Source organism: Myotis myotis, unplaced genomic scaffold (genome assembly GCF_014108235.1).
Source record: "Myotis myotis isolate mMyoMyo1 unplaced genomic scaffold, mMyoMyo1.p scaffold_m19_p_8, whole genome shotgun sequence".
NCBI lineage: Eukaryota > Metazoa > Chordata > Mammalia > Chiroptera > Vespertilionidae > Myotis > Myotis myotis.
In genome coordinates, this window is record NW_023416390.1 from 1,126,785 (window position 1) to 1,148,915 (window position 22,131).

At 57.0% G+C, this 22,131-nt stretch overlaps 1 protein-coding gene across 3 annotated transcripts in view; it reads left to right on the forward strand.

Moving 5' to 3' along the window:
- Positions 1 to 3,352: 3,352 nt before the first annotated feature.
- Positions 3,353 to 22,131, forward strand: part of ITGAV (integrin subunit alpha V) — a 57,048-nt gene continuing 38,269 nt past the window's right edge. The window contains exons 1-4 of one of the 3 annotated variants that reach the window (XM_036318571.1): positions 3,353 to 3,660; positions 13,191 to 13,318; positions 19,127 to 19,218; positions 19,749 to 19,863. In XM_036318571.1, the coding sequence (XP_036174464.1) occupies positions 3,479 to 3,660; positions 13,191 to 13,318; positions 19,127 to 19,218; positions 19,749 to 19,863 (517 nt within the window). In that variant the 5' untranslated portion in view covers positions 3,353 to 3,478. The remainder of the gene's footprint in view (positions 3,661 to 13,190; positions 13,319 to 19,126; positions 19,219 to 19,748; positions 19,864 to 22,131) is intronic. The other 2 variants (XM_036318570.1, XM_036318572.1) reach the window with 2 other exon arrangements.

A 22,131-nucleotide genomic window follows, 5' to 3' on the forward strand; every position in this document is an offset into this window, starting at 1 on the left:
CTACTATGCACCAAACCTTTATTTAATTCTTTTATGTGTCTAGGAGCTAAACCTAATGCAGTTATGTGATTAAGAGCTTTGTATCTACGCCCCTAGTGCAGTGGTCGGCAAACCGTGGCTCGAGAGCCACATGCGGCTCTTTGGCCCCTTGAGTGTGGCTCTTCCACAAAATACCACGTGCGGGCACGCACGGACAGTGCGATTGAAACTTCGCGGCCCATGCGCAGAAGTCGGTTTTCGGCCTGGGCGAGTCTGTTTTGAAAAAGTGGCCTTAGAAGAAGTGGGAGTGTCGGTCGGGTGATGGGAGACGCGGCGCAGGCGGGCCACGGGATACGCAGCGCGGGGGAGGTACACTGTTTTGAGGTACATTTGCTGAGGTCGACCCCTTCCAGCTCTCCCACCCACACTCGTCTATCTGAAACAAGTACACAAGACGAGTGTGGATGGGAGAGTTGGAAGGGGTCGACCTCAGCGAACGTACCTCCATCAGATTGAGGACGTTTTTAGCAAAGGCCAGCTTAGGAGGACCCTAATGAAGTTAATAACAATGTACCTACCTAGATAGTTTAAGTTTAAAAACTGTGGCTCTCAAAAGAAATTTCAATCCTTGTCCTGTTGATATTTGGCTCTGTTGACTAATGAGTTTGCTGACCACTGCCCTAGTGAATGTAATCATTTCCTATTAAATCCAAATATGTAACATTTTATGAAAATTCCCTGTCCTTTTTCCATAATGACAAAAGGAGGAAATCTTTAATTAGTCTCCAAGTGTTTAGAGGAAGTAAGACTGGAGAGTTTAGAAAACCCCCTCAATGAATCATTTAAAGGGGACAAAATTGGTGAAGGCACTAATTCATCTAAAAGAATATTGCTCACAATAACTTAATTCATACTTCCTTTATTAATACCAACAACTGAGACAGAGAGAGAGAGAGAGAGAGAGAGAGAGAGAGAGAGAGAGAGAGAGAGAGAAACATCAATGGTGAGAGAGGACCATTGATAGGCTGCCTCCTGCATGTCCCCACATTGGGGATCGAGCCCACAACCCGGACATGTGCCCTGACCGGGAATCAAACCGTGACCTCCTGGTTCATATGTTGACACTCAACCACTGAGCCACGCCAGCCAGGCTATAACTATTTTCTTCATGGTGAAACTTTAGTAGATTAAGACCATTTTTAGTTTTTACTCAAATCATAGTTCAGTTACTCTTTCACAATTTCTTCTTAGACAAACCTTTCCAAGTTAGTAGACCTTACTAGATGAATACAACCAATAGTAAAGTTTGATTTAAGTGTTTTATTGGTAAACATTAAGCTGTAAAAAGTTCAGAGGAAGGAAGGAAGGTAAAGGTAATTGTTAATTTTCCGGTCGCTTTGAATACATTCCATCCCTTTGCCTTTGTTTATTCCTATACTGTATGTTGTGTATTTTACGTTGTAAAAGGCAGCTTCCCGCCAGTGAGCGTGAGCTTGGAGCCAGACCATCACGCGCCCAGTCTGCCTCTGCCACGACCTCTGTGACCTCGAAAACATGATTCAATCTCGAAGAAATGAGTCTTCTCACCTTTACATTGTGACGACTCGTGGAATCTACCTGGCAGGGTTTAGGACTCATACATGACTTCATATGCACACAAAGTCCCCAGTGAGCACCCAACGCACCATCAGGAAGCTGATGAAAATGTTAGCTATTACTAGGTCTCCAGACGGAGGAATTAATTCCATCGCTGAGCTCCATGTTGAGCTCAGAAGATACAAAAGCAACATTCGGGCGTGGCTCCTGGTGGGATGCTTCCTGGACTAGCGTGTCTGTCTCCCACACCAGCGAGGGGAGGTTTTCAGTCATTATTTTTTCAAACAGGTTCAATTCCTTGCTCTCTTTCTCCTCCTTGTGGTACCCCTACAATGCGGATATGTTATGCTTCATGTTGTCCCAGAGGTCCCTTATACTATCCTCATTTTATTTTGTTATTTTATTTAAAAATATTTTTATTGGTTTCAGAGAGAGGAAGGGAGAGGCGAAGAGAGAGACAAACATCCATGATGAGAGAGTCATCTATCGGCTGCCTCCTGAAGTGGCCCGCAACCCGGGCATGTGCCCTGACGGGGAATTGGACTGTGACCCCCCTGGTTCATAGGCCAGTGCTCAACCACTGAGCCACACCAGCCTGCTGGGCTAGCCTCATTTTAAAAAATTACTTCCCTGGGCAAGTGTACGCTTCCTTTTATGTTCATTCATTCACCATTTTATTGATTGTTTGCATTCTGCTTGTCAAGGTGCTGGAACTTGGGAATATGAAGAAAAGAGTCCTCTCTCTCCGCCTTCCCTCCCCCCTTCCCAATCCTGCCCCTGAGGAGGCTGGGTCAGAGGGCGGGGCCAGCAGGGAGGGTAGGAATCACTTTAAAAAGAAAAGAAAAGAAAAAGTCAAAGGTTCCTGATGGCAGGAAGTCTGTCTGTCCATCTCAGTCCCTGGCACCCAACACACTGACAGCAAGCCAGCCCAGGGCCTGTTCAGTAGGCGCAGGGCACACACTCTCCTTTCTGTGCTAACCCCCATTTCTACCCAAACCCCAGACTCCACCAGCGTGACAGACTCCGGCTTCAGCTGGCACAGAGGTTAGGCTGTGAACGGCGGGACCCATCTGACAGGGTTGTGCGGGCTCCGCCTCGCCAGCCCTCTCTGGGCCTTTTCCTGGGGATTGAGCCCTTTTCCAAGGTCACAAAGGTCAGGGCAGAGCAGACTGAGCACGGGATGGTCTGGCTCCAAGTGAGGCTGTAACCCGGCCTAAGCTCTGCCGGCATCTGCGAGCTTATAGTTAAGTCCAGTGAGTGTGCGCGTGCGCGTGCATGTGAGTGTGTATGTGTGTGCATGTGTGTGTGCATGTGAGTGTGTATGTGTGTGCATGTGAGTGTGTATGCGTGTGCATGTATGTGCGTGCAGGTGTGTGTATGGGGAGTATGTGTGTGCATGTGTATGTGTGTGTGCATGTGTATGTGTGTGGGGAGTGTGTGTGAGTGTAGGGGGGGTGAGGGGAGGAGGACCACTCAGTAGGAGGCTCCCGGGGCCGCGGGGCGCAGGGCGCAGAAACGCGGGGCGGACAAGTGCGGGGTTCAGAGCAGAAGCCGCGGGGAGGGGGAGCCCCCGGCGCCGGGTGGGGGTGGGCGCGGGCGGGTCCGACCCCAGGAGCGCAGCCCGGGCCTCCGAGGTCTGGGCCTCGGGACGGACAGACGGACGGCGGCCAGGGCGCCCAGGAAGTGGATCGGCTCCGGGCGGGAGGCGGCCCCGCCCCCACTTCCTCCCGCGGCCCCGCCCTCCCCCCGCCCCTCCCCCCGCCCCGCACCAGGCGGCCCGGTCCCGGGAGAGGAGAGGCCCCGCCGCCGCCCGCGCCCGCCACCGCTCCGGCCCCGCTCCGGCCCCGCTCCGGCCCGCTCCCTGCGACTCGGGGAGGGCGGCCGCGGCCCGTGCGCCCCCGCGATGGCCTCCCCGCCGCGCCCCCCGCGCCCCGCGCGCCCCGCCGCCGGGCTGCTCCTGGCCGCGCTGCTGCTGCCCGTCTGCGGCGCCTTCAACCTGGACGCCGACAGCCCCGCCGAGTACGCGGGCCCCGAGGGCAGCTACTTCGGCTTCGCCGTGGACTTCTTCGTGCCCAGCGCGTCCTCGTGAGTGTCCGCGGGTGGGCGCTGCCCGCGCGGGAGCGGATCCGGGGGAGACCTCGGGGGAGAACTCGGGGGACGCCCCCACCCCCGCTGGTGTAGGTTCCGGGGGTGGCGCGTCTGGGGAGAGGAGCCCGAGGCCCCCACCTCCCCTCCGCTCCCCTCCGCTCCCCTCCGCTCCCGGGAGGGGCACTTGGGAGCGACCTGGGCTGGGAACCCGGGAAGTGCAGATGGACCCAGGCGGGCCGGGCCGGGCCGGGCCAGCTTCGCCCCTCATTCCCGGCGCCCCGAGCCTGGCCGGGGTTCCCGCTCCCTCCGCAGCCCGCCCCCCGTCTCCGCCCGCCCGGCGCCTCGCTCTGGGCCGGGCCTGTGCGCTTCGGGCTGAGCAGGCGAGACCCCGGTCCGCGCGCAGAGGCCGAGGCCGGCGGGGCTCGGACGGACTCGGGACCGGCGGGACTTGGCCGGACAGTGACGTCATTCTCGCCTCCCCAGCCCCGCGTCGGCCTTCGGACTAGTGACGTAATGGTGTCCGCTGGACGGATGCCTTTTTGTTGTTCAGCCTCGCCCCCGGGTGTTTTTCCATTGATTTTAGAGGGAGCGGAAGGCGGGGGAGGCAGACACATCCCATGTGTTGGTCGCCTCCTGCACCCACGCGCCGACCAGGGACCAGGGCGGGGAGCCCGAAATGCAGGCAAGTTCCCGGAACCAGAATCGCACCTGGGACCCTTCAGTCCACAGGCTGATGCTCTGTCCACTGAGCCGAACCGGCCAGGGCCGCCGGATGCCTTTTGATGCTTAAACCTTGCTTTCTGGAGGGAAAGCTGTTCTTGGTGGTGTTTCTGGGACTTAGCAATGGAAACACTGTATTTTATTTATTTATTTATTTATTTATAGCTTCTTGTCCAAAGTTGTACATGTGTCTCCTTCCCCCAATTGCCCCCCCCCCCCCAGCCGTTCCCACCCACCGCCCTGTCTGTGCCTTGGTTATGCTGACCCGCGTGCGGACCAGTCCCTTGGCTGCTCTCTAACCGCCCCCCCCCCATTTTTGTATTTTAAAGTTCCGTGTTGGGTGGAGGGACGGTCATGGGGATGCCGGCCCGGCATTCAGAGACCGCGTGCCGCTCGGCGCCCACCGTGGAGATGATCTAAGACTGTCCCACCCGCGGGGCCTGGGGCAGGAGCCGGGCTCCAGTCCCTCTGATGTGGCGCATCGCTCACTCTGGCGACCCGGGTGCAGCAGGACGCAGGGCGGAAGCAGTTGGTGGAGCTGGGCACGGTTTGTGCCGGGAACTCGGTCTTATTTGCTGTTTCAGCCTCAGAGCTGTGAGCCGAGCACAGATTTCCAGAGCGATTAACAGGCGCTAACGGTAGGCGGCATCTCCTGCCTTCTCTGATTTCATCACTTGCCGGCGTGTCTGTTATGTAAATTCTTGTTTGCGGGTATTTTTACGTGTCTGCCTTTAGGCACAGGGGATTTTAGTGGCCCCCAGGGCTGCTCTTTGGGGTTTAACTTGTACAGCAGTTCGGACAGTTTTGAGGACGCAGTGTCTCTTGTCCAGAGTTAGCACTGAGCTTAGCGGAGTGAGCGCTGCCTGCGTCAGGGCTGGTGGAATGTTTCGCAGACGCCGCTCCCGGGGCTGAGGCCGCCCTCTGGGCTCAGTGAAGACACAGAACGAGGTGCTCGCCTTTGTTTTTACCGGGAGGTGCGGTCCCGTTGAACTGTTGCCCTGAGACATTCACTGTGTCTGGTTAGGCAGCTGGATGATTCATCTTTGTTTAGTCAGGAAGTTGCTGCCTCTACTGTGACCTCACAGGTTACGGGACCGCCCACGTGGGCTTTCCAGGGTGAGGTAGAGCCCAGCTCGGTTTGTTTTCAGACAGTGTTTTGAAATCTTTGTCACTGATAGACTCGTGAGCTCTAGGTATAGCTTTACTGAAAAAATGGAAGTCAGCCAGGCCGGTGTGGCTCAGTGGTTGAGCATCGGCCTATGAAGGTCACGGTTCGATTCCCAGCAGGGCACACGCCCCAGCCTGCAGCTGGATGCCTCGTGTGGGGGTGTGCAGGAGGCAGCCGATCAATCATTCTCTCTCTTCATTGATGTTTCTTTCTCTCCCACTCCCTTCCTCTCTGAAATCCTATATAATAAAAGCCTAAGACGCAAAGTGTCCGACCATTCCTTCGACGGTCCCACTAGCCGCTATGATGCGCACTGACCACCAGGGGGCAGATGCTCTGATCAGTAGGTTAGCTTGCTGCTGGGTCTGGCCCATGGGGACTGGGTGAGATGGGCCGGACATGCCCTGGAGCCCTCCCGAGGTGCCCCCTGGCCCTTATCGGGCACCGGTGGGGTCCCTGGGCCTGGCCTGCGCCCTCTCGAAATCTGGGACCCCTTGGGGGATGTCGGAGAGCTGGTTTTGGCCTGATCTTGCAGGCCTGGCCGAGGGACCCCACTGGAGCATGAATTCATGCACCGGGCCTCTAGTCAATAATCATAAAAAAATAGAAATCAGCCTATGAACCAGGAGGTCACGGTTTGATGCCCCGTTAGGACACTTGCCCGGGTTGTGGGTTTGATCCCCAGTAGGGGGCGTGCAGGAGGCAGCCGATCCATGATTCCCTCTCATCATTGATGTTTCTATCTCTCTCTCCCTCTCCCTTCCTCTCTGAAGTCAAGAAAATATATATATATATATATATATATATATTTTTTTTTTTTTTTTTTTTTTTTTTTGAAAAAGGTTCCTTCCTCCTGAGGCAGAACACCGGCTCAGGAGGAAGCGAAGGCAGTCAAGTCCCTCCCGGCTGCCTCTGGGTTCTGTAGGCATCTGAGGCCTCGGGCAGCGGTGGCAATGCTTTAGTCTAACTTTTCTTGTCAGAGAGCTTTGTTATTGAATGATTTCCATTTTGTTGTGAAAACTGACGCATCGGTGATTATTAAAGAAAAGGAAAAATAAAGCACCCATCAAAAATATCAAGGGGACGCCTCAAGAAAATCCTCCAGAAACCAGTTTTTCGGTACGAAGTGGAAAGTCACAAACACAGTGATTTAAAAGTTGTGTCAAATAAGAAGGAAGCGTGTTATGTACCTTTCCCCGCGTGCATTAACTTATGGCGGTCATCGTGCCAAACTTATGTAAAATGTAAAGGTCCTGTGCAGGCCCAGAAGGAAGACCATGTTCTTGGGGAGAGTAATGGGGACAGTACAGGTTGCACCCTGGACTTACTCAGAATCATGGCCTCTCACGTTGGTTAACCTGCTTTGTAACCGACAGCACTTTTCCTCCTGCTCTCATCTGACCCCACAGCACCACCCACGGGGCGGGTGGGGAAGCAGGTAAACTCCATCTTACAGGCCAGGAGGCGGAGCTAGAAGAGTTCCAGGCTTTCGCTCAGGGTGGGGAGCGTCCGGCCCGAGGGCCACAGGAGGCCCCGAATCACTGGCCTGGCCCTGCCCCGGGTCCGGGGTGAGTTAGGTCAATGTTTGACCGGGTGGGGGTGGGCGCAGCGGGCTCATTTTTAAGGTGACGTTCTGATGGCCCCGAATGATGTGACGAAGGCCCACGTGGCCCTCGCGGGAGAAAGGTCCCCACCCGGCCTCGGCTGTGGGGTGGGGAGTGGGGAGTGGGTGGGGCAGGGCCCGGTGTGATGGGGAGAGATGGCGTGGGATTCGAGTTCCGTGCCACGTTCACAGTCACATTGAAAAGCTTCAGGAAGACGGGCGTGGAGCAGCGTTCCCGTTCAGTTTTCCTTGCGCACAGGAGTTCACCTTTCACGGTCTGTGCTGAGGGGCGCTGGTCGGGCCTGTCCGTCTCCCTGTTCAACACGCGTGGGCCCCAGAGGCAGGGTGTGGGGAGCGTGCCTGGCTGGGTCCTGCGACTGCTGGTGGTTCTGCACCCCCCCCTCCTGTTGGCAGCACCGGGAGCTTCCCCAGGGCGCCGGGGCCCCTCGGGTCAGCCAGCTGTGACTCGCACCCCGCAGCCTGGAGGGCTTTGCGCCAGGCGGTGCCAGGTCACCTGTTTCTGTTCACGGTGCCTCCTCTTCTCCGTCGTCGCCGGGGAAGTAGCTTCACGTCCTCCCTCTCGTGGTCTGTTTCCCGTTGTTTCTATAACTGCGCCCCCAATACCAGCCCGTGGTCAGTCACCAGGCAGACGGTCCCGGAGCCCTTCCTTGTGCCCGTCCCCTGCCTCCCACCTCTGCTCCTGCCCTCGCCCCTGCGCCCGGTGGTCCGTACGAGTGTGTGGGCGCTCAGTCCCCGCCCCGTGCCCACCATCGGGCCCGGAGCCTGCAGACCTCGCCCGTGCTCCCGGGAGTCGTGTCTATGGGGCCCCCTGTGCTCCTGCCGTTTGGCTGCTAATGTCTCCCCCACAGCGTCTCCCTCCCAGGGCCGGAGAGAGGCCCGGCGTCATCGTCGTGGGGGAGGCCCTTTCCGTCTCCCCACTCTGCCCCTCTGTCGGACGCTCACGCCCTGCCCTGGCCCGTGTGCTCGGTGGTTAGGGCGTTGGACGAGCCCCAAAGGGCCCCAGGTTTGGTTCAGTTCTGGTCAAGGGCACGTCCTAGGTTACAGGTCCATCCTGCCCTGACCAGGGCACGTGCAGAAGGCAACCGATGGATGTGTCTCTCTCACATCAATGCTTCTCTCTCTCTCTCTCTCTCTCTGTCTCCCTCCCTCCCTCCATCCTTCCCTCCCACTCTCTCTAAAATTCAATGGAAAAAATATCCAGAGGGAGATATTCGCGCCCCATGTCTCCCCCCATCATTGTGACCACGTTCACAGCTCTGTACAAACGACGCTTGACACAAAGCTTCCGTGTGGCCCTGGCTGTGTCGGTTCCTTTCTTCCATAAACAACAGACGTCCACACACCACAGCCTCAGGACTTAGGAATTAAACCCTGTGTTGGTTGCTCCCGACTCAGGCCCAGGGCTCGTCGGACGGCATAGAAGAGAAGGGACCTCGTGGGACTGACAGTCCCCGCACCTGTGCTGCGTCCTGCGCATGCTGCTCTAGCATGTCCTAGAGGAGAGCAAGTGGCTCTGAAGTCTTTGCACACGTCTTTCTGTAACGTATACGGCGGTTTTTCAGACGTTCCTTCTGTGGCAGCTCACTGGCCCCCGGAGGCGGCCGGGTGTCACCAGCTGCTTCGGGGAGAGGCGTGGGCTGGGAGCAGCCGAGAACGCGCTCCTCTGCAGGGTTGACTGGATGTGCGTGTCCTTGTTTGCTGGTTGCCTGTCCTTGGGAGTCAAGGTCACATCCCCAGAGCCGCTGCCCTTAAAGTGACACGTCGGGTTTACCTGTCTGTGTCTTCCTCCATCACTCAGCCCTGCCTCTTCCCGCCTCCCTGCCCCCCCCCCCCCCCGCCTGTCTCTCCATCTTCAACCCCCCCCCCCCAAGCCCACACTTTGCCCTTTACCTTTTAGAATTTCTTAGCGTGATGTCAGCAGCCTGCTCAGGCACGCACACCTTGATTTTGAAATGGAATTGAATGGAAAGTCTCAAGTCATTCAGTGGCTGGTGTGGCTCAGTGGTTGAGCATTAACCCATGAACCAGGAGGTCACGGTTGGATTCCCAATCAGGGCACTTGCCCGGGTTGGCGTGCAGGAAGCAGCCGATCAAGGATCCTCTCTCATCATTGATGTTTCCGTCTCTCTCTCTCTCTCCCTTCCTCTCTGAAATCAACAAAAATGTATTTAAAAAAATAAAAAACAGAAAGGTGAGGACGGGATCCTGATACTGTTCTTGGCCAAACTTCATGGAGGGAAAGTTGCAGGCATAAGAAACGAAATTGCTGAGCTTCAGGTGATTGGCTGCTGACCAGGGACACCTCTGTGAGCCGTGACCCGTGTGCCCTCCCCAGCCTCCACCGTCGGCAGGAAATGCGGCGAGCCAGCGACTTCCTACCCTTCCTCTTTTCTCTGTGATTTTGCAGCATTTGAGTTCGTCAGTGGTCCTTGGAGGAAACCAAGGAAAGAAAAAAAACAAACACTTAAAAAAAGTAGATTTGGCCCTGGCTGGTTTGGCTCAGTGTATAGAGCAGCCGTGGGCAAACTACGGCCCGCGGGCCGGATCCGGCCCGTTTGAAATGAATAAAACTAAAAAAAAAAAAAGACTGTACCCTTTTATGTAATGATGTTTACTTTGAATTTATATTAGTTCACACAAACACTCCATCCATGCTTTTGTTCCGGCCCTCCGGTCCAGTTTAAGAACCCATTGTGGCCCTTGAGTCAAAAAGTTTGCCCACCCCTGGTATAGAGCGTCAGCCTGCCGACTGAAGGGTCCCAGGGTTCAATTCCGGTCAAGGGCACAGGCCCTGGTTGTGGGCTCCATCCCCAGTGGGGGGCGTGCAGGAGGCGGCCGATCCATGATTCTCTCTCATCATTGATGTTTCTATCTCTCTCCCTCTCCCTTCCTCTCTGAAATCAATTAAAAAAAAATCAATAAAAATATATTTTAAAAAAATAGCGGATTGAACGTTTCTATTCCTTTGTCACTGGGAAGCGTGTTCCTGTAGTTTGGATGCCTGGTCCGGTCACCGGGGGGTGCCGTCAGGGGTTCTAGGTGAGCCGGCGTCTGCTGCCCGCGTCCTGAAACCTCACTCTGTGGGTCCTGGCCGTCGACACTGTTACCTCCGTTCAGCACAGAGGAAGCCGACACTGGGAGAATGCACGCGACTCTGCCGGTTGAGTTATGTCAGGTGGTAGCTGTTTAGTCCCGAACGGTGCCCCTGGGCAGCGCTGCTTGTGTTGCAAACGCTTTCTCTGGGCGGCCACCCCGTGGCCCTGCTCACGCTGCTGCAGACGGGCATTGGGTTTCTTGGATGAGCTTCAAGGAGCAATTAGTTAATTTTCTGTAGAGTGTCTCATTAGCAGGCTCCTTGTGTGATTGTGTCAGAAACCACAGGACATAAAGGGCGCCCTCCCAACACAGGAACAGGCTTTAGTTTTCCGTGATTTGTGCTGTTTTTCACGTTCCTTCATTTTCTCAGCGCCTCTTGCCACCCTCCGTACTCGGTTCCACACAAATGTGTAATTTTCCTCCACACGACTCCCTCTCCAGACGTTCACGTCCACCCAAGGCCGGTTCGCCTCCTGCATCTCTCCGTGATCCTCTCCAAAGTAACTTAAATTCCATGTTGACATTCTCTTTGCTTATTTATTTTTATGTATCTTTACTGACTTCAGAGAGGAAGGGAGAGGGAGAGAGAGATAGAAACATCAGTGATGGGAGAGAATCACGGATCGGCTGCCTCCTTCCTACATGCCCCACACTGGGGACGGAGCCCGCAACCCGGGCCTGTGCCCTGACCGGGAATCGAACCCTGACCTCCTGGTTCATAGGTCGATGCTTAACCCCTGAGCCACGCCGGCCGGGCACGTGCTGACATTTTAGACCAAGAACTTGATTCCTCGGCTCCCTCCCCCCAGGACCTCGCAGTCAGGACCTGCAGGCTCACACTCTCCGTCCATGTGGTCCCACGTGTCTGTCTGTCGTGCTGCAGCCGCGGGCAGGCTGCACACGGAGTATCTCAGGGGGACTCGGCGACACCCACGTGCGTCCGTCCGGTCGCCGCCCTCGTGCCTGGAGCGGGCAGCGTCGGATGAAAGGCGCCTTGTTCCTTCTCACCCGCGGAGCTCGGCCGCATGTTCACTCCGAACGGCCCCCCTGCCTCACGTGCCGGGCGAAGCATCCGGAACCCAAATATGATGAGTTTACAGGCAGTTTCCCCCGTGATTGTGCACCAGGAGGTGCCTTCTTCACGCTCCCAGGCGGCGGGAAGTGGCTCCGTTACAGGCGGCTGTTGTATGTTGAACCCCTTGGATACCACAGTTCCTTGCTTCTCAGCGGTCAGTTTAAACATCTCTTCTTGGGTGGTGTTGTGTGTCAGATGCGAAGATGAATTAGCATCCTCTCCACTCAAGGAAGTAATTCATTGTAAAGGGGGGAAATAGCTTTGATAGAAAATGGTAAGAGCCCTGACCATTGTGGCTCAGTGGATAGAGCCTCGGCCTGCGGACTGAAGGGTCCCGGGTTCGATTCCGGTCAGGGGCATGTACCTTGGTTTCGGGCACATCCCCAGTGGGGGGTGTGCAGGAGGCAGCTGATCGATGTTTCTAGCTCTCTATCCCTCTCCCTTCCTCTCTGTAAAAAATCAATAAAATATATTTTAAAAAAAGAAAATGGTAAGAGGTTGGCCCTGGCTGGTGCGGCTCAGTGGTTTGGGTGTGGCCTAAGCACAGAAGGTTGTGGGGTTGACGCCCCATCAGGGACGAGGACCTGGGCTGTGGGTCTCTCCCCACTTGCCGGTCGGGGCATGGGTAGGAGGGCAGCAGTCGCCTCTCTCTCTCTCTCTCTCTCTCTCTCTCTCTCTCTCTCTCTCCCTCGCCCCCCCCTTTCATCCACTCTCTGAGAAGCAATGGGAAACCCCCCCTGGGAGGGTTCACAGCAGCCACAGGCGTGTGAAAGGCCGTGTGACGGGTGAGCTGCGGGTCCAGAGCAGCATGTGCCTGTGGCTTCAGGCGTCCTGAGGGCCAGCTGCCCCGCCCGACGGCCTAGACCCCGCACCCGCATGGAGCTCACGGTGCCCTGTGCCTGCGCCGTGGGTCAGAGGTCACGGCGAGCGCCCCTCCCCTCCACGGGGACCCTGACCCTGACCCGTGTGAGATTTCCCTTCTCCCATCGTCACTCACAGTGACCCCCCACGCGGGGATGGGGGGAGGCTGTGTGGCCCTCGTGCGCCTGCTGCGATGAAACGTCCCGTGACGGGCGCCACGTCCAGGCTCCGCTCTAGAGATAGGGCGGCGAGGGCGGACGCCCGTCTGATCGTTCTCTCGGGACGGCTCTCTCTGAAGGGAAGCGAGGCCGATTTCTCGCTGAGCCGGGGTGCGCCCGCAGGTGCGCGTTGCTGGGCGCGTCGTTGCTGGGCGCGTCTGCGGTGAGTCTGGGGGTCCAGGTGGGAGGCTGATTTCTCGCAGAGTCGGGGGCCAGGAGGAGGGCCGGCAGTGGGTGCGCCCGCGGGTGCGCGTTGCTGGGCGCGTCTGCGGTGAGTCTGGGGGTCCAGGTGGGGTCCGGGCAGGTTCCCAGGCTGCGTCCACGCAGCCAGCGCTGAGCACGAGGCTGGCCTGGCAGGGGCCTCCCCACGAAATGGAACGGAAACCAAGTAAACGTGACAATGGACGCAGGCCCTGCGTCGGCTGCCCACGGAGAGCGCCCGGCCTGGAGAGGGCTTCTGTGAATATTCCCTGCACCCACAGAGGGCCCCTGGGGGCAGGACCTCCAGGGGCTGAGAGCCATGCGCCCGAGGGCCCGTGCCCCTCCTGCATCTAAGTTTAGGGGGGACCCAGGTCGCCGGGAGGGGCGGACGGGAGGCGGGTGCGGGAGGTGATGTGGCGAGAGCTCGGAGGGGGCGTCCTGGGGGCTGAGGGGCCTCCCAGGGGCCGCCCTGGAGGGCGGGAGCGGGGCAGCCGGCCTGGGGCTCAGGTGCCTTTGCACAGCCGCTGCTCTGTGCCTTGCTAACGCCCCTCCCTCTGGTTCCAGCATGTTCCTCCTGGTGGGCGCGCCCAAGGCCAACACCACGCAGCCTGGCATCGTGGAGGGCGGCCAGGTCCTCAAGTGCGACTGGGCTTCTCAGCGGCGGTGCCAGCCCATCGAGTTCGACGCCACAGGTAAACGCCGGTGCCGGGCCCCTGACTACAAGCTGCCGTTGGATTTTTTAAGAATATTGATTTTTGAAAGTGCTTGCTTTAACTTAACTGTAAAATTCTAATAAAATAAGATACATAGCCCTGGCTGCTGTGGCTCAGTGGATAGAGCATCGGCCTGCAGACTGAAGGGTCCCGGGTTCGATTCTGGTCAGACACACATGCCCGGGTTGTGGGCTCGATCCTCAATAGGGAGCGTGCAGGGGGCAGCCGATCCATGATTCTCTCATCATTGGTGTTTCTCTCTCTCCCTCGCCCTTCCTCTCTGAAATCAATAAAAAAAAATAAGTTTTGCATTTAGATCAGTGAAATAAGGTAGAGGGTGTCCCTCCAAGTGTAACAGCTTTAACAGCTGGCAGCTCAGTGGGTGTTTCCTTCTTCTCAGATGTAGCCCGTTGGATTAGTCACTATTCATTGCCATTTCCATTTTGTACCCTCTGGGGGCTCGCCCTGTGTATGATCCTGCACGCACCCGTGTTGGCATGTTTGTGTGTTGGTGAAAGCGTAGAAAGCCCCAAGAAGTGGCGTGACGCTCTCCAGCTGCAGGAGTTTGACCCTGTTCTTCACATGCTCCCGGTTTGCTGGCTGCGCTAGGAGTTTAGGATAAGCTGGGGAGGTGAGTGCCTTTTCCGCATTGTCACTTCCTGCTCGTCCTAAACCGTATTCGCTCCGGGCACGGCAGTGTCGGTGACACGGGAACCGTGACGTGGGCCGTCGTGACCGGCGCCAGAGTGGGTGTCAGTCATCAGACCGGCTCGAGGGCAGCGGTCACGTGCCCGGTTTTTCCGTGTGAGCCGTCTGCATGAGGCCCCACTGTTTCCACGTGCGGCTGACATGGGGAACCCCAAAAGGACCCCGACCGGCGCAGGCTTTCCTCAGAGGGAGGAAGACCTGTGAGGCCGCGTGACACGGGTCGGGCTTTTGCATTCTGGCACAAGGTACGATGACTGGCAGGATGAGCTGTCATTCATTTGTGACCGATTGTATCACAACGGGAAGGGAGAGAGAGAGAGAAACACATCAGCGATGAGAGAGAATCATGGGTCGGCTGCCTCCTGCACGCCCCACACCGGGGATCGAGCCCACAACCCGGGCCTGTGCCCTGAGCGGGAATCGAACCCTGACCTCCTGGTTCATAGGTCGATGTTCAACCCCTGAGCCACGCCGGCCGGGCCCGCCTTTCCTGTCTACCTGCCGATGGGGCTCATGACTCGGAGTGGCTAAGCGGCCGGATAGCACTGCTTCTGCCCACACGGCGCCCGGAGGGTAAATCGCCTTTAGACGGAGCAGCTGCAGGCAGACGGGCAGCGCCACTGGGCGAGCTGGGCATTGGGCATTGGCGAGTCCGAGAGCTGAGCCAGGAGAGGCGCCCTGATGGTTGTGGGGCCAACATTGGAAGCTTGTAACTGTGTGAAGTCCTTTCCTTTTGTTTCTTTTTTTAATCCTCAGCCCAGGATATTTTTCCGTTGGTTTTTGGAGAGTGTGGAAGGAGAGGGAAAGGCAGAGAAACATCGATGTGAGAGAAACACATTGTTTGGTTGCCTCCTACACACGGCCCAGGCAGGGCCCAGGCCGGGGCGGAGCCTGCAACCCAGGCCTGTGCCCTTGGCCGGAATCAAACCCGGGACCCTTTGGTCTGCTGGCCGACGCTCTGTCCACTGAGCCACACCGGCTCGGGCTTCCTTTTCTGTGTAATGACACAGAGGTGGTCAGTGCAGAATGAGACCCGTGGGGAGTGGCCGGCAGCCTGGCGTCAGGGAGCCCCGTCCTGTGTTCCCAGGTGACTCACTCGTGCCGTTAGTTGCTATTTTAACACTTGCAATGTTTTGCCAAAACGGAATTTTCTTAGGATCCTTTGGTGGGTCGCCACCTCTTTGGGAGTCGAACGACCCTTTCACAGGGGTCGCCTAAGACCATCGGAAAACACATATAATTACAGATTGTTTTTGTGATTAATCACTGTGCTTTAATTATGTTCAATTTGTAACAATGAAATTGGGGGTCACCATAACATGAGGGACTGTATTAAAGGATCGCGGCGTCAGGAAGGTTGAGAACCACTGCTTTAAAGCCTCTTTCTGGGCCACGCTGACCGGACACGTCCCCCCTTTTTTAAGGCTTAACATCGACTTGGCTTTAAAACAAAAGCCGTCAGCAAAGAGTTTTTGTCTTGAACTGTTAGATGCTTTCAGGAGCATTTCCGCCTCCTCGCTGGGGAACAAGCCAGCATTGATGGGCGGGGGGCTCTCAAAGGGCCTGTGTTCTCCGCTGCTCAGCGGAACCTCTCGCACTCGCTGGTGGGGGGCTGGGGGCGGGGGGGGGTGCGCCTCGGTTCCTGTCCCTGTGGAGAGGCGACTCCATAAATGCACAGACGCACCCCCGTCCGGGACATGGCCCTCATCGTGCCTCCTCCTGGCTCTGCTGTTCTCACTCCTCTTTGCTTTTGGAAAAAATTATATCTAATTTTATTTTTTTTATTAATTGATTTAAAAAATATATCTTTTTGATGTCAGAGAGGAAGGGAGAGGGAGAGAGAGACAGAAACATCAATGATGAGAGAGGGTCAGCTGCCCCCTGCACGCCCCACACTGGGGACTGAGCCTGCAACCTGGGCACATGCCCTGACCGGGAACCGAACCCTGACCTCCTGGTTCGTAGGCCGACGCTCAACCACCGAGCCACACCGGCCAGGGCTCTCCTCGATGTTTGAAAGTGATAAAATATGTTAGTTTATGTGATGGGGGACGTGTCTTCTCGTCTCACTATTATGGGAAATACTGTTTAATTACCTGGAAGATCTAAGGAAACGGTCCAAGGTGTTTTACAGAATGATGCACAGAAGTCGGGGTTCTTTCTTGTCTGGGGCCTGGGACCATGTCCTCCCACGGGCACTTCTGCGTTGACCGCACCCCATTTCCCTGGGGAGCCCGGTCCACTCGCCCCGGGGGCCTCAGGGCCGTGACTGTGTCTTCACTTCCCTCCCGCCCCACGTGGCGCCCGCTGCAGGGGAGAGGGGTGGGGGATGGGGGGCGTGGGGGGCGGGGAGGGGGGTCGGGGGTGGTCAGGCCCCAGCTGCTTGTCCGTTTGTGCGGACAGAGGGTCCCGCCCCTTCACACTTCCTCTAAGGAGCTTCTGCCTGAGGCTGTCGGTGTTTCCAGGCCGGTCTCTGAAGGAAGAGGTCAGAGGGTTAAAGAGGGAACTGCCTCTGGAGCAAAGTGCTGAACGAGGGTGACTGCGGTGTGACCCCGAGGGCGCTCCCTGTGGGTGAGGGGACTGCGGTGTGACCCCGAGGGCACTCGCCGTGGGTGAGGGGATTGCGGTGTGACCCGGAGGCGCGCGCCTGGGTGAGGGGACTGCGGTGTGACCCCGGAGGCGCGCGCGTGGGTGATTCGCATCCTCCTGAGGGGCTGGTCCTGGGGTTGCTGTGGTGCGTCCCATCGGGCCTGCCTGCCTGCCTGTGGGCCGGTGAGGTCACTGACAGCGCAGTGATCACATGACCTCGGCCCGTGGCTGTTGGGGCACATCTGCGTTTCAGTTCAGCCCGGGTTCCCCAGCGGCGGACACTCCATGGTTTCCTCAGCCGCTGTGATGTGGGTCCCCTCCCCGGCTCTGGGGCTCGGGGTTGGGGTTCCCCGCGTGGGCCTGAGACCACGCTCCTCAGGGGGACCTTCGCCGCCAAGGGACCCCCCATCCTCTCAGCTCCCGAACGGGGCCAGCCCTGCTCGACTCCCCGCTCCTGCCGTCCTGTCGATGTGGCTTCTGTCCATCCTGGTTGGGAGGCTTCTGTGCGGCTCGTCTGCTGGGCGATCGCTCTGCGTTTCAGCTGCGACTCTGGAGGAGCGAGCGTGCCTCCCGCCTGCGCTGCCCTCATCCTGGTCCCCGGCGCCTCCTCCCTTCGTTCCTCAGGAGGCGGTTAGGTGGCCTCCGTGTCCTGGCTGCTGTGGGTGCTGGGAGCACAGGGACCCTTCCAGACAGTGATTTTATTCCCTTTTCCTGTGAATCCGAAGCGGGGCTGCTGGTCATAGGACAGCTCTACGTTTAACTTCCTGAGCAGCCTATTTTTTTCATGATGGCTCCACCAGTTACGTTTCCACCGGCAGTGTACAGGGTTCCCTCTTGTCCACATCCTTGCAAGCATCTCTTTATCCTTTTTTTAAATTTTAAATAATAGCCATTCCAACTGATGTGCCGTGATATCTTACTGTGGTTTTCCTTTCCATTTTAACGATGATTAGTTAACTCATAGCCACGCGGAGCCGTCTTGAACGGTCGCTTCTGTCTGTGCTGAGGGCATTGGCGGGCACTGGGCCTGTGGCTTCACCTCCCGGGGTGGATGGAGTGAGGACCTGCCGGCTGCTTGGGGACCTGCAGGTCACGGACGTGGCTGCTCCCAGGGGGGCCGCACGGCGAACACGGCTTCGCGGCAGCCAGCGTGGCGGGGAGCCTTGGTTTTCACAGGGAAGGACGCGTGTCAACTAGTCCGTTGCTCCTCTTCTTCCCTCTACTTACAAACGGAGCCTCCTGGCCACGGGCGGAGAACATGGTGCTCAGACTCAGAGAGAGCCAGGCCTTTGAGGTCGACACATTAAACACTGTTTTCAGCCCGGCCGCGTGGCCCAGGGGTTGAGCGTCGACCTATGAACCAGGAGGTCAGGGTTCGATTCCCGCTCAGGGCACATGCTGGGTTGTGGGTTCGATCCCAGTGTGGGGCGTGCAGGGGGCAGCCGATCCATGGTTCTCTCTCATCATGGATGTTTCTCTCTCCCTTCCCCTCTGAAATCAATACAAATACGTTTAAAAATTTTTCTAAACAACAACAAAAAGAGTATTACGATGAACAAGGGTACACCCTTCCCCTTGCCTGTCAGACAGCTGGCATTACTGAGATGCTCATTAATTCTTTAGGTCTGTCCGTGAGTGTCAAGTCTCCAAAACGGATTTAATAACCGTCGTACTACCCTACGTGGGTGCGGCTTAGGGAACGGATTTGAAGAGCGGAGGCACTCGGGGCATTTGGCGATACTCACGTGTGGGCCTGCATTCCTGACGTCGGCGCTGTATTGGCCCCTGGCACTTATGAGGAAGGATTATGAAGGGATTTTAAGCAGAACAAACTAGAGATGAACAAACTGGTCTCTCCTCCCCAAACACTCCATGCGGGTCTCTGCGTTTTCCCCATGAGCTTCACCGCGGGAGGGGTTTTTATCGTGTTTTCAATGACGGCGCTTCCCACGACGCCTGGGACTTTGGGGGTAGTTTTCGCGGTCACGCAGCCCGGAGGAGAAACGTTTGCCTTTCTCATCCCAAACCGAGTTCTCTTCCCTCCAAGCTGCGTCCTGGCTCCTGGCTCCGCTCTGGCATCGCAGCGCCCGGCCGCCTGGCCCCTGGCGGTGGCCCTTCTGCGGCTGGTGTTCTGCAGCCGCGTTTCGTAGCCTCTTATTTCCGTAAATGTCTTTATGCCACAGAGAGAGCTGCCGGGGGGCCCGTTGGCAATCATAAGTATTTGTTTATCGTCAGTTACCTTACAGTTTGGCAACCAGAAAACCTCCATGGCTGTTACTGCTCCACGTCTGCCTTAGGGTGATCGGTGAGGTGAGTGACACCCTGGGACGTGGCTAAGGCATCTTTCCCGATTCGGTGGAAAGGGCAGGAGATGAACAAGCGATGTGGAGCCTGGCTGAGCAGAGCCACGCTATTAAAGCTGCTGCGTGGAACCAGCTGCCGCCCCAGAACGTGCTGTTCGACGTGCATCCCGCACTCTCTGTGTTTCAGGCAACAGGGACTATGCCCAGGACGACCCGTTGGAATTTAAGTCCCACCAGTGGTTTGGCGCATCCGTGAGGTCCAAGCAGGACAAAATTTTGGTGAGTGTTTTGTTTGTTCATAGTCGGTTTATGTAGAAATGAAGGGAGTTTCATGTTTAAACATCACAGATCAGCTGCCTCCTGCACGCCCCACACTGGGGATCGAGCGTGCATCCTGGGCCTGTGCCCTTGACCGGAATTGAACCGTGACCCCCTAGTTCATGGGCCGACACCCAACCACTGATCCACACTGGCCTGGCAACCCCTCTTTGAAGTCATGCCCTTCCCTTGGCTACGGACCCCACCCTGGCCTGGCTCCCTCCCCTCTCGCTGGCTACTCCTTTGCCGTCTCCTTCAATGGCTCCTCTCCTGCTCACTTTCTAAGTGTGTGGTGTCCCCGTGGTCTGTTCTGGGCCCCAGAGTCTCTGTCGAGGCCTTCTCCCCAGCCCCTCCTACCCTGCCCGTGGCTGGAAGTACGCACCATCCGTACGTCCGAGCCCTGAGTCAGAGGACTGTTGCTCTGAGGCAGGCGAGGTGGTCTGAGACGCTGGTTTCAGAGAATTCGCGCTCACTGGCCCCTCTGACGGCAGGCCTGCGCCCCGCTGTACCACTGGAGGACGGAGACGAAGCAGGAGCGAGAACCCGTGGGCACCTGCTTCCTTCAGGACGGGGCGCGGACCGTGGAGTACGCCCCGTGCCGGTCAAGTACGTGTGGGATGTGCACCACCTCTGAAAACAGGGCGGGGGCCTAGATGGTTAAGGATGTGCGTGTGTGCGTGCGTGCGTGTGTGCGTGTGTGCGCACGTGTGTGCGTGTGCGTGCGCGTGTCGAGGGAGGGGGTGAACATTCATAGACAGGCTGTCATGTTTGATGACAGCAAAGGGAAGCCAGTGCTGGTACCGTAAAGTCAGGACAAGTGTGCGGCCGGCAGGCTTGTCTCTGAAGAAGGAGTCTCCATCCTCCGTAGTTAGTTGTAACTCATACTCAATGTTGGAAGCTTGTATTTTTAGTCACTTTTAGTCAAAAGAAGGTCCACTGAGCTTTTCTGACAGACGTTAGAGACTCTGACTCAGTGGGACAAGGGCAGGCCTGGGGACCTGCATTTTAAAGAAATTCCATGGGTGACTTTGAGGGGTACTCGAATTGAGAACTTCAGACTAATACCGTTTCTTTTTTAATTGATAGAGAGGGAGAGAGAGAGAGAAACATCAGTGATGAGAGAGAGTCACTGATCGGCTGCCTCCTGCACACCCCACACTGGGGATGGAGCCCACAACCCGGGCAGGTGCCCCGACTGGGAGTCAAACCCTGACCTCCTGGTTCATAGGTTGACACTCAACCCCTGAGCCACGCAGGCATGACCCACGGGGACACCCTGGGCTGGAACCTGACTGTGAGCAGCCTCCTGGTTCCTGATGACACGTGCTCCGGGCTCCTGCTGTGTCCGTAGCCGGCGCACAGTAAGCCCAGCCGCTCTGCTCTAGTGCGGAGCCCCCGTTGCGGACGCGCCTGCCCTCACTCCCAGGCCGGACGGAGGTGCGTGTGCCGCCCGCTCCCGACAAGGATGTTGTGGGAACACAGCTCCTTCTTGGTTTTCATGTCCAGTTGGCTTCCCGGCCCCTGGGTGGCTCCTGCGGGGAGAGGGGGCCTGCGCCTCCTGGTGGACACACTCGGGCTCGCACCTGCTCTGGCGCCTACTGGCTGCTCGGACTGGTCATCTGGAAGCCTTCGCTCCCCTGCGTGTGGACTGTGGGCACTGAGATGCCGCCAGGAAGGGCTGAGAGCAGCCGGCCTCGGGGAGGCTCCGTGCAGAGCTGCTCTGCCTGCCACAGGCAGCACTGCCGTCAGGCTTCACTGAGGGTGGCAGAAACCGTCGCAGGAATAAAAGCAAAAGCTTCCCCTGAAGGAGGTTGTGGCCCACGTGAAATTCCTAACGGCGGCATGAGCACTCCGTTCAGTGGTGTGCCTGCCGGGCTGGCGCGGCTCAGGGGCTGAGCGTCGACCTATGAGCCAGGAGGTCCCCGTTCGATTCCCGGTCAGGGCACAGGCCCGGGTTGTGGGCTCGATCCCCAGTGGGGGGCGTGCGGGAGGCGGCCGATCAGTGATTCTCTCTTATCATTGATGTTTCTGCCTGTCTCTCCCTCTCCCTTATTCTCTCTCTAAAAATCAATTTAAAAAAACCACACGCACATTAGAAAAAATAGTGTTCCTGTTCAGACCATTTCAAAGGGCAGGGGTGGTTTCTAACGGGATGTTCTGGGAAACCGTAGGAAGTCTGACGATGAAAGGACGTCCTCAGAAACAGTCTGAGATAGTTCCCCAGATGTACCCAAGTGAAGGAAGTGCTTGTCTGGCCTGAGGTCAGAGAGAATCCCTGCGGGTGAGTTCGCAGATGCTGTGAATGGAAACCCCGGCTACAGTTCCCAGCCCCTCCTGGGAGGAAATTTTACACGGGTAACTTCACACTCTGAGGTTTATTTCGGGGGGGGGGGGGGATCTAAATTTGGAATACGAAGTGTGTAATCTTGGGCAGTTCCCAAGTTTTTTAAAAAGGGCTCAGAATGTTTGGTGGGAGTATTTGACAAAAGTCCTCGCACGCTGCCCTAATGACTTCAGACAGCGGTTTTGGTTCCTCTATTTGGGAGGCAGATGCAGTCACTGCAGCGTGATGATCTCTGTGTGGCGACACTGGCTGTAAGAATTCCTTGATATTACCAGGATGGTCGTGTCACGAGGCATATGCATGTCTCATCGCTGTTTGTACACCGGAAAGTAATACAGTATTGTCTGTCAACTGCAAGTGAAAAGGAGGTTAAGAAAAGAAAATTCCTTGCCAAGGGAAGAGTAGCCTTTTCTTCGCTGTTTCCCGTTATCCTCAGAATAAAACAAGGGGAAACCTTTAGGTTCCTCCTGCGTCTAGTCTAGGCACAACATTGCTCATGATTAGATTTCATTGAAATTAATAGACCAGTT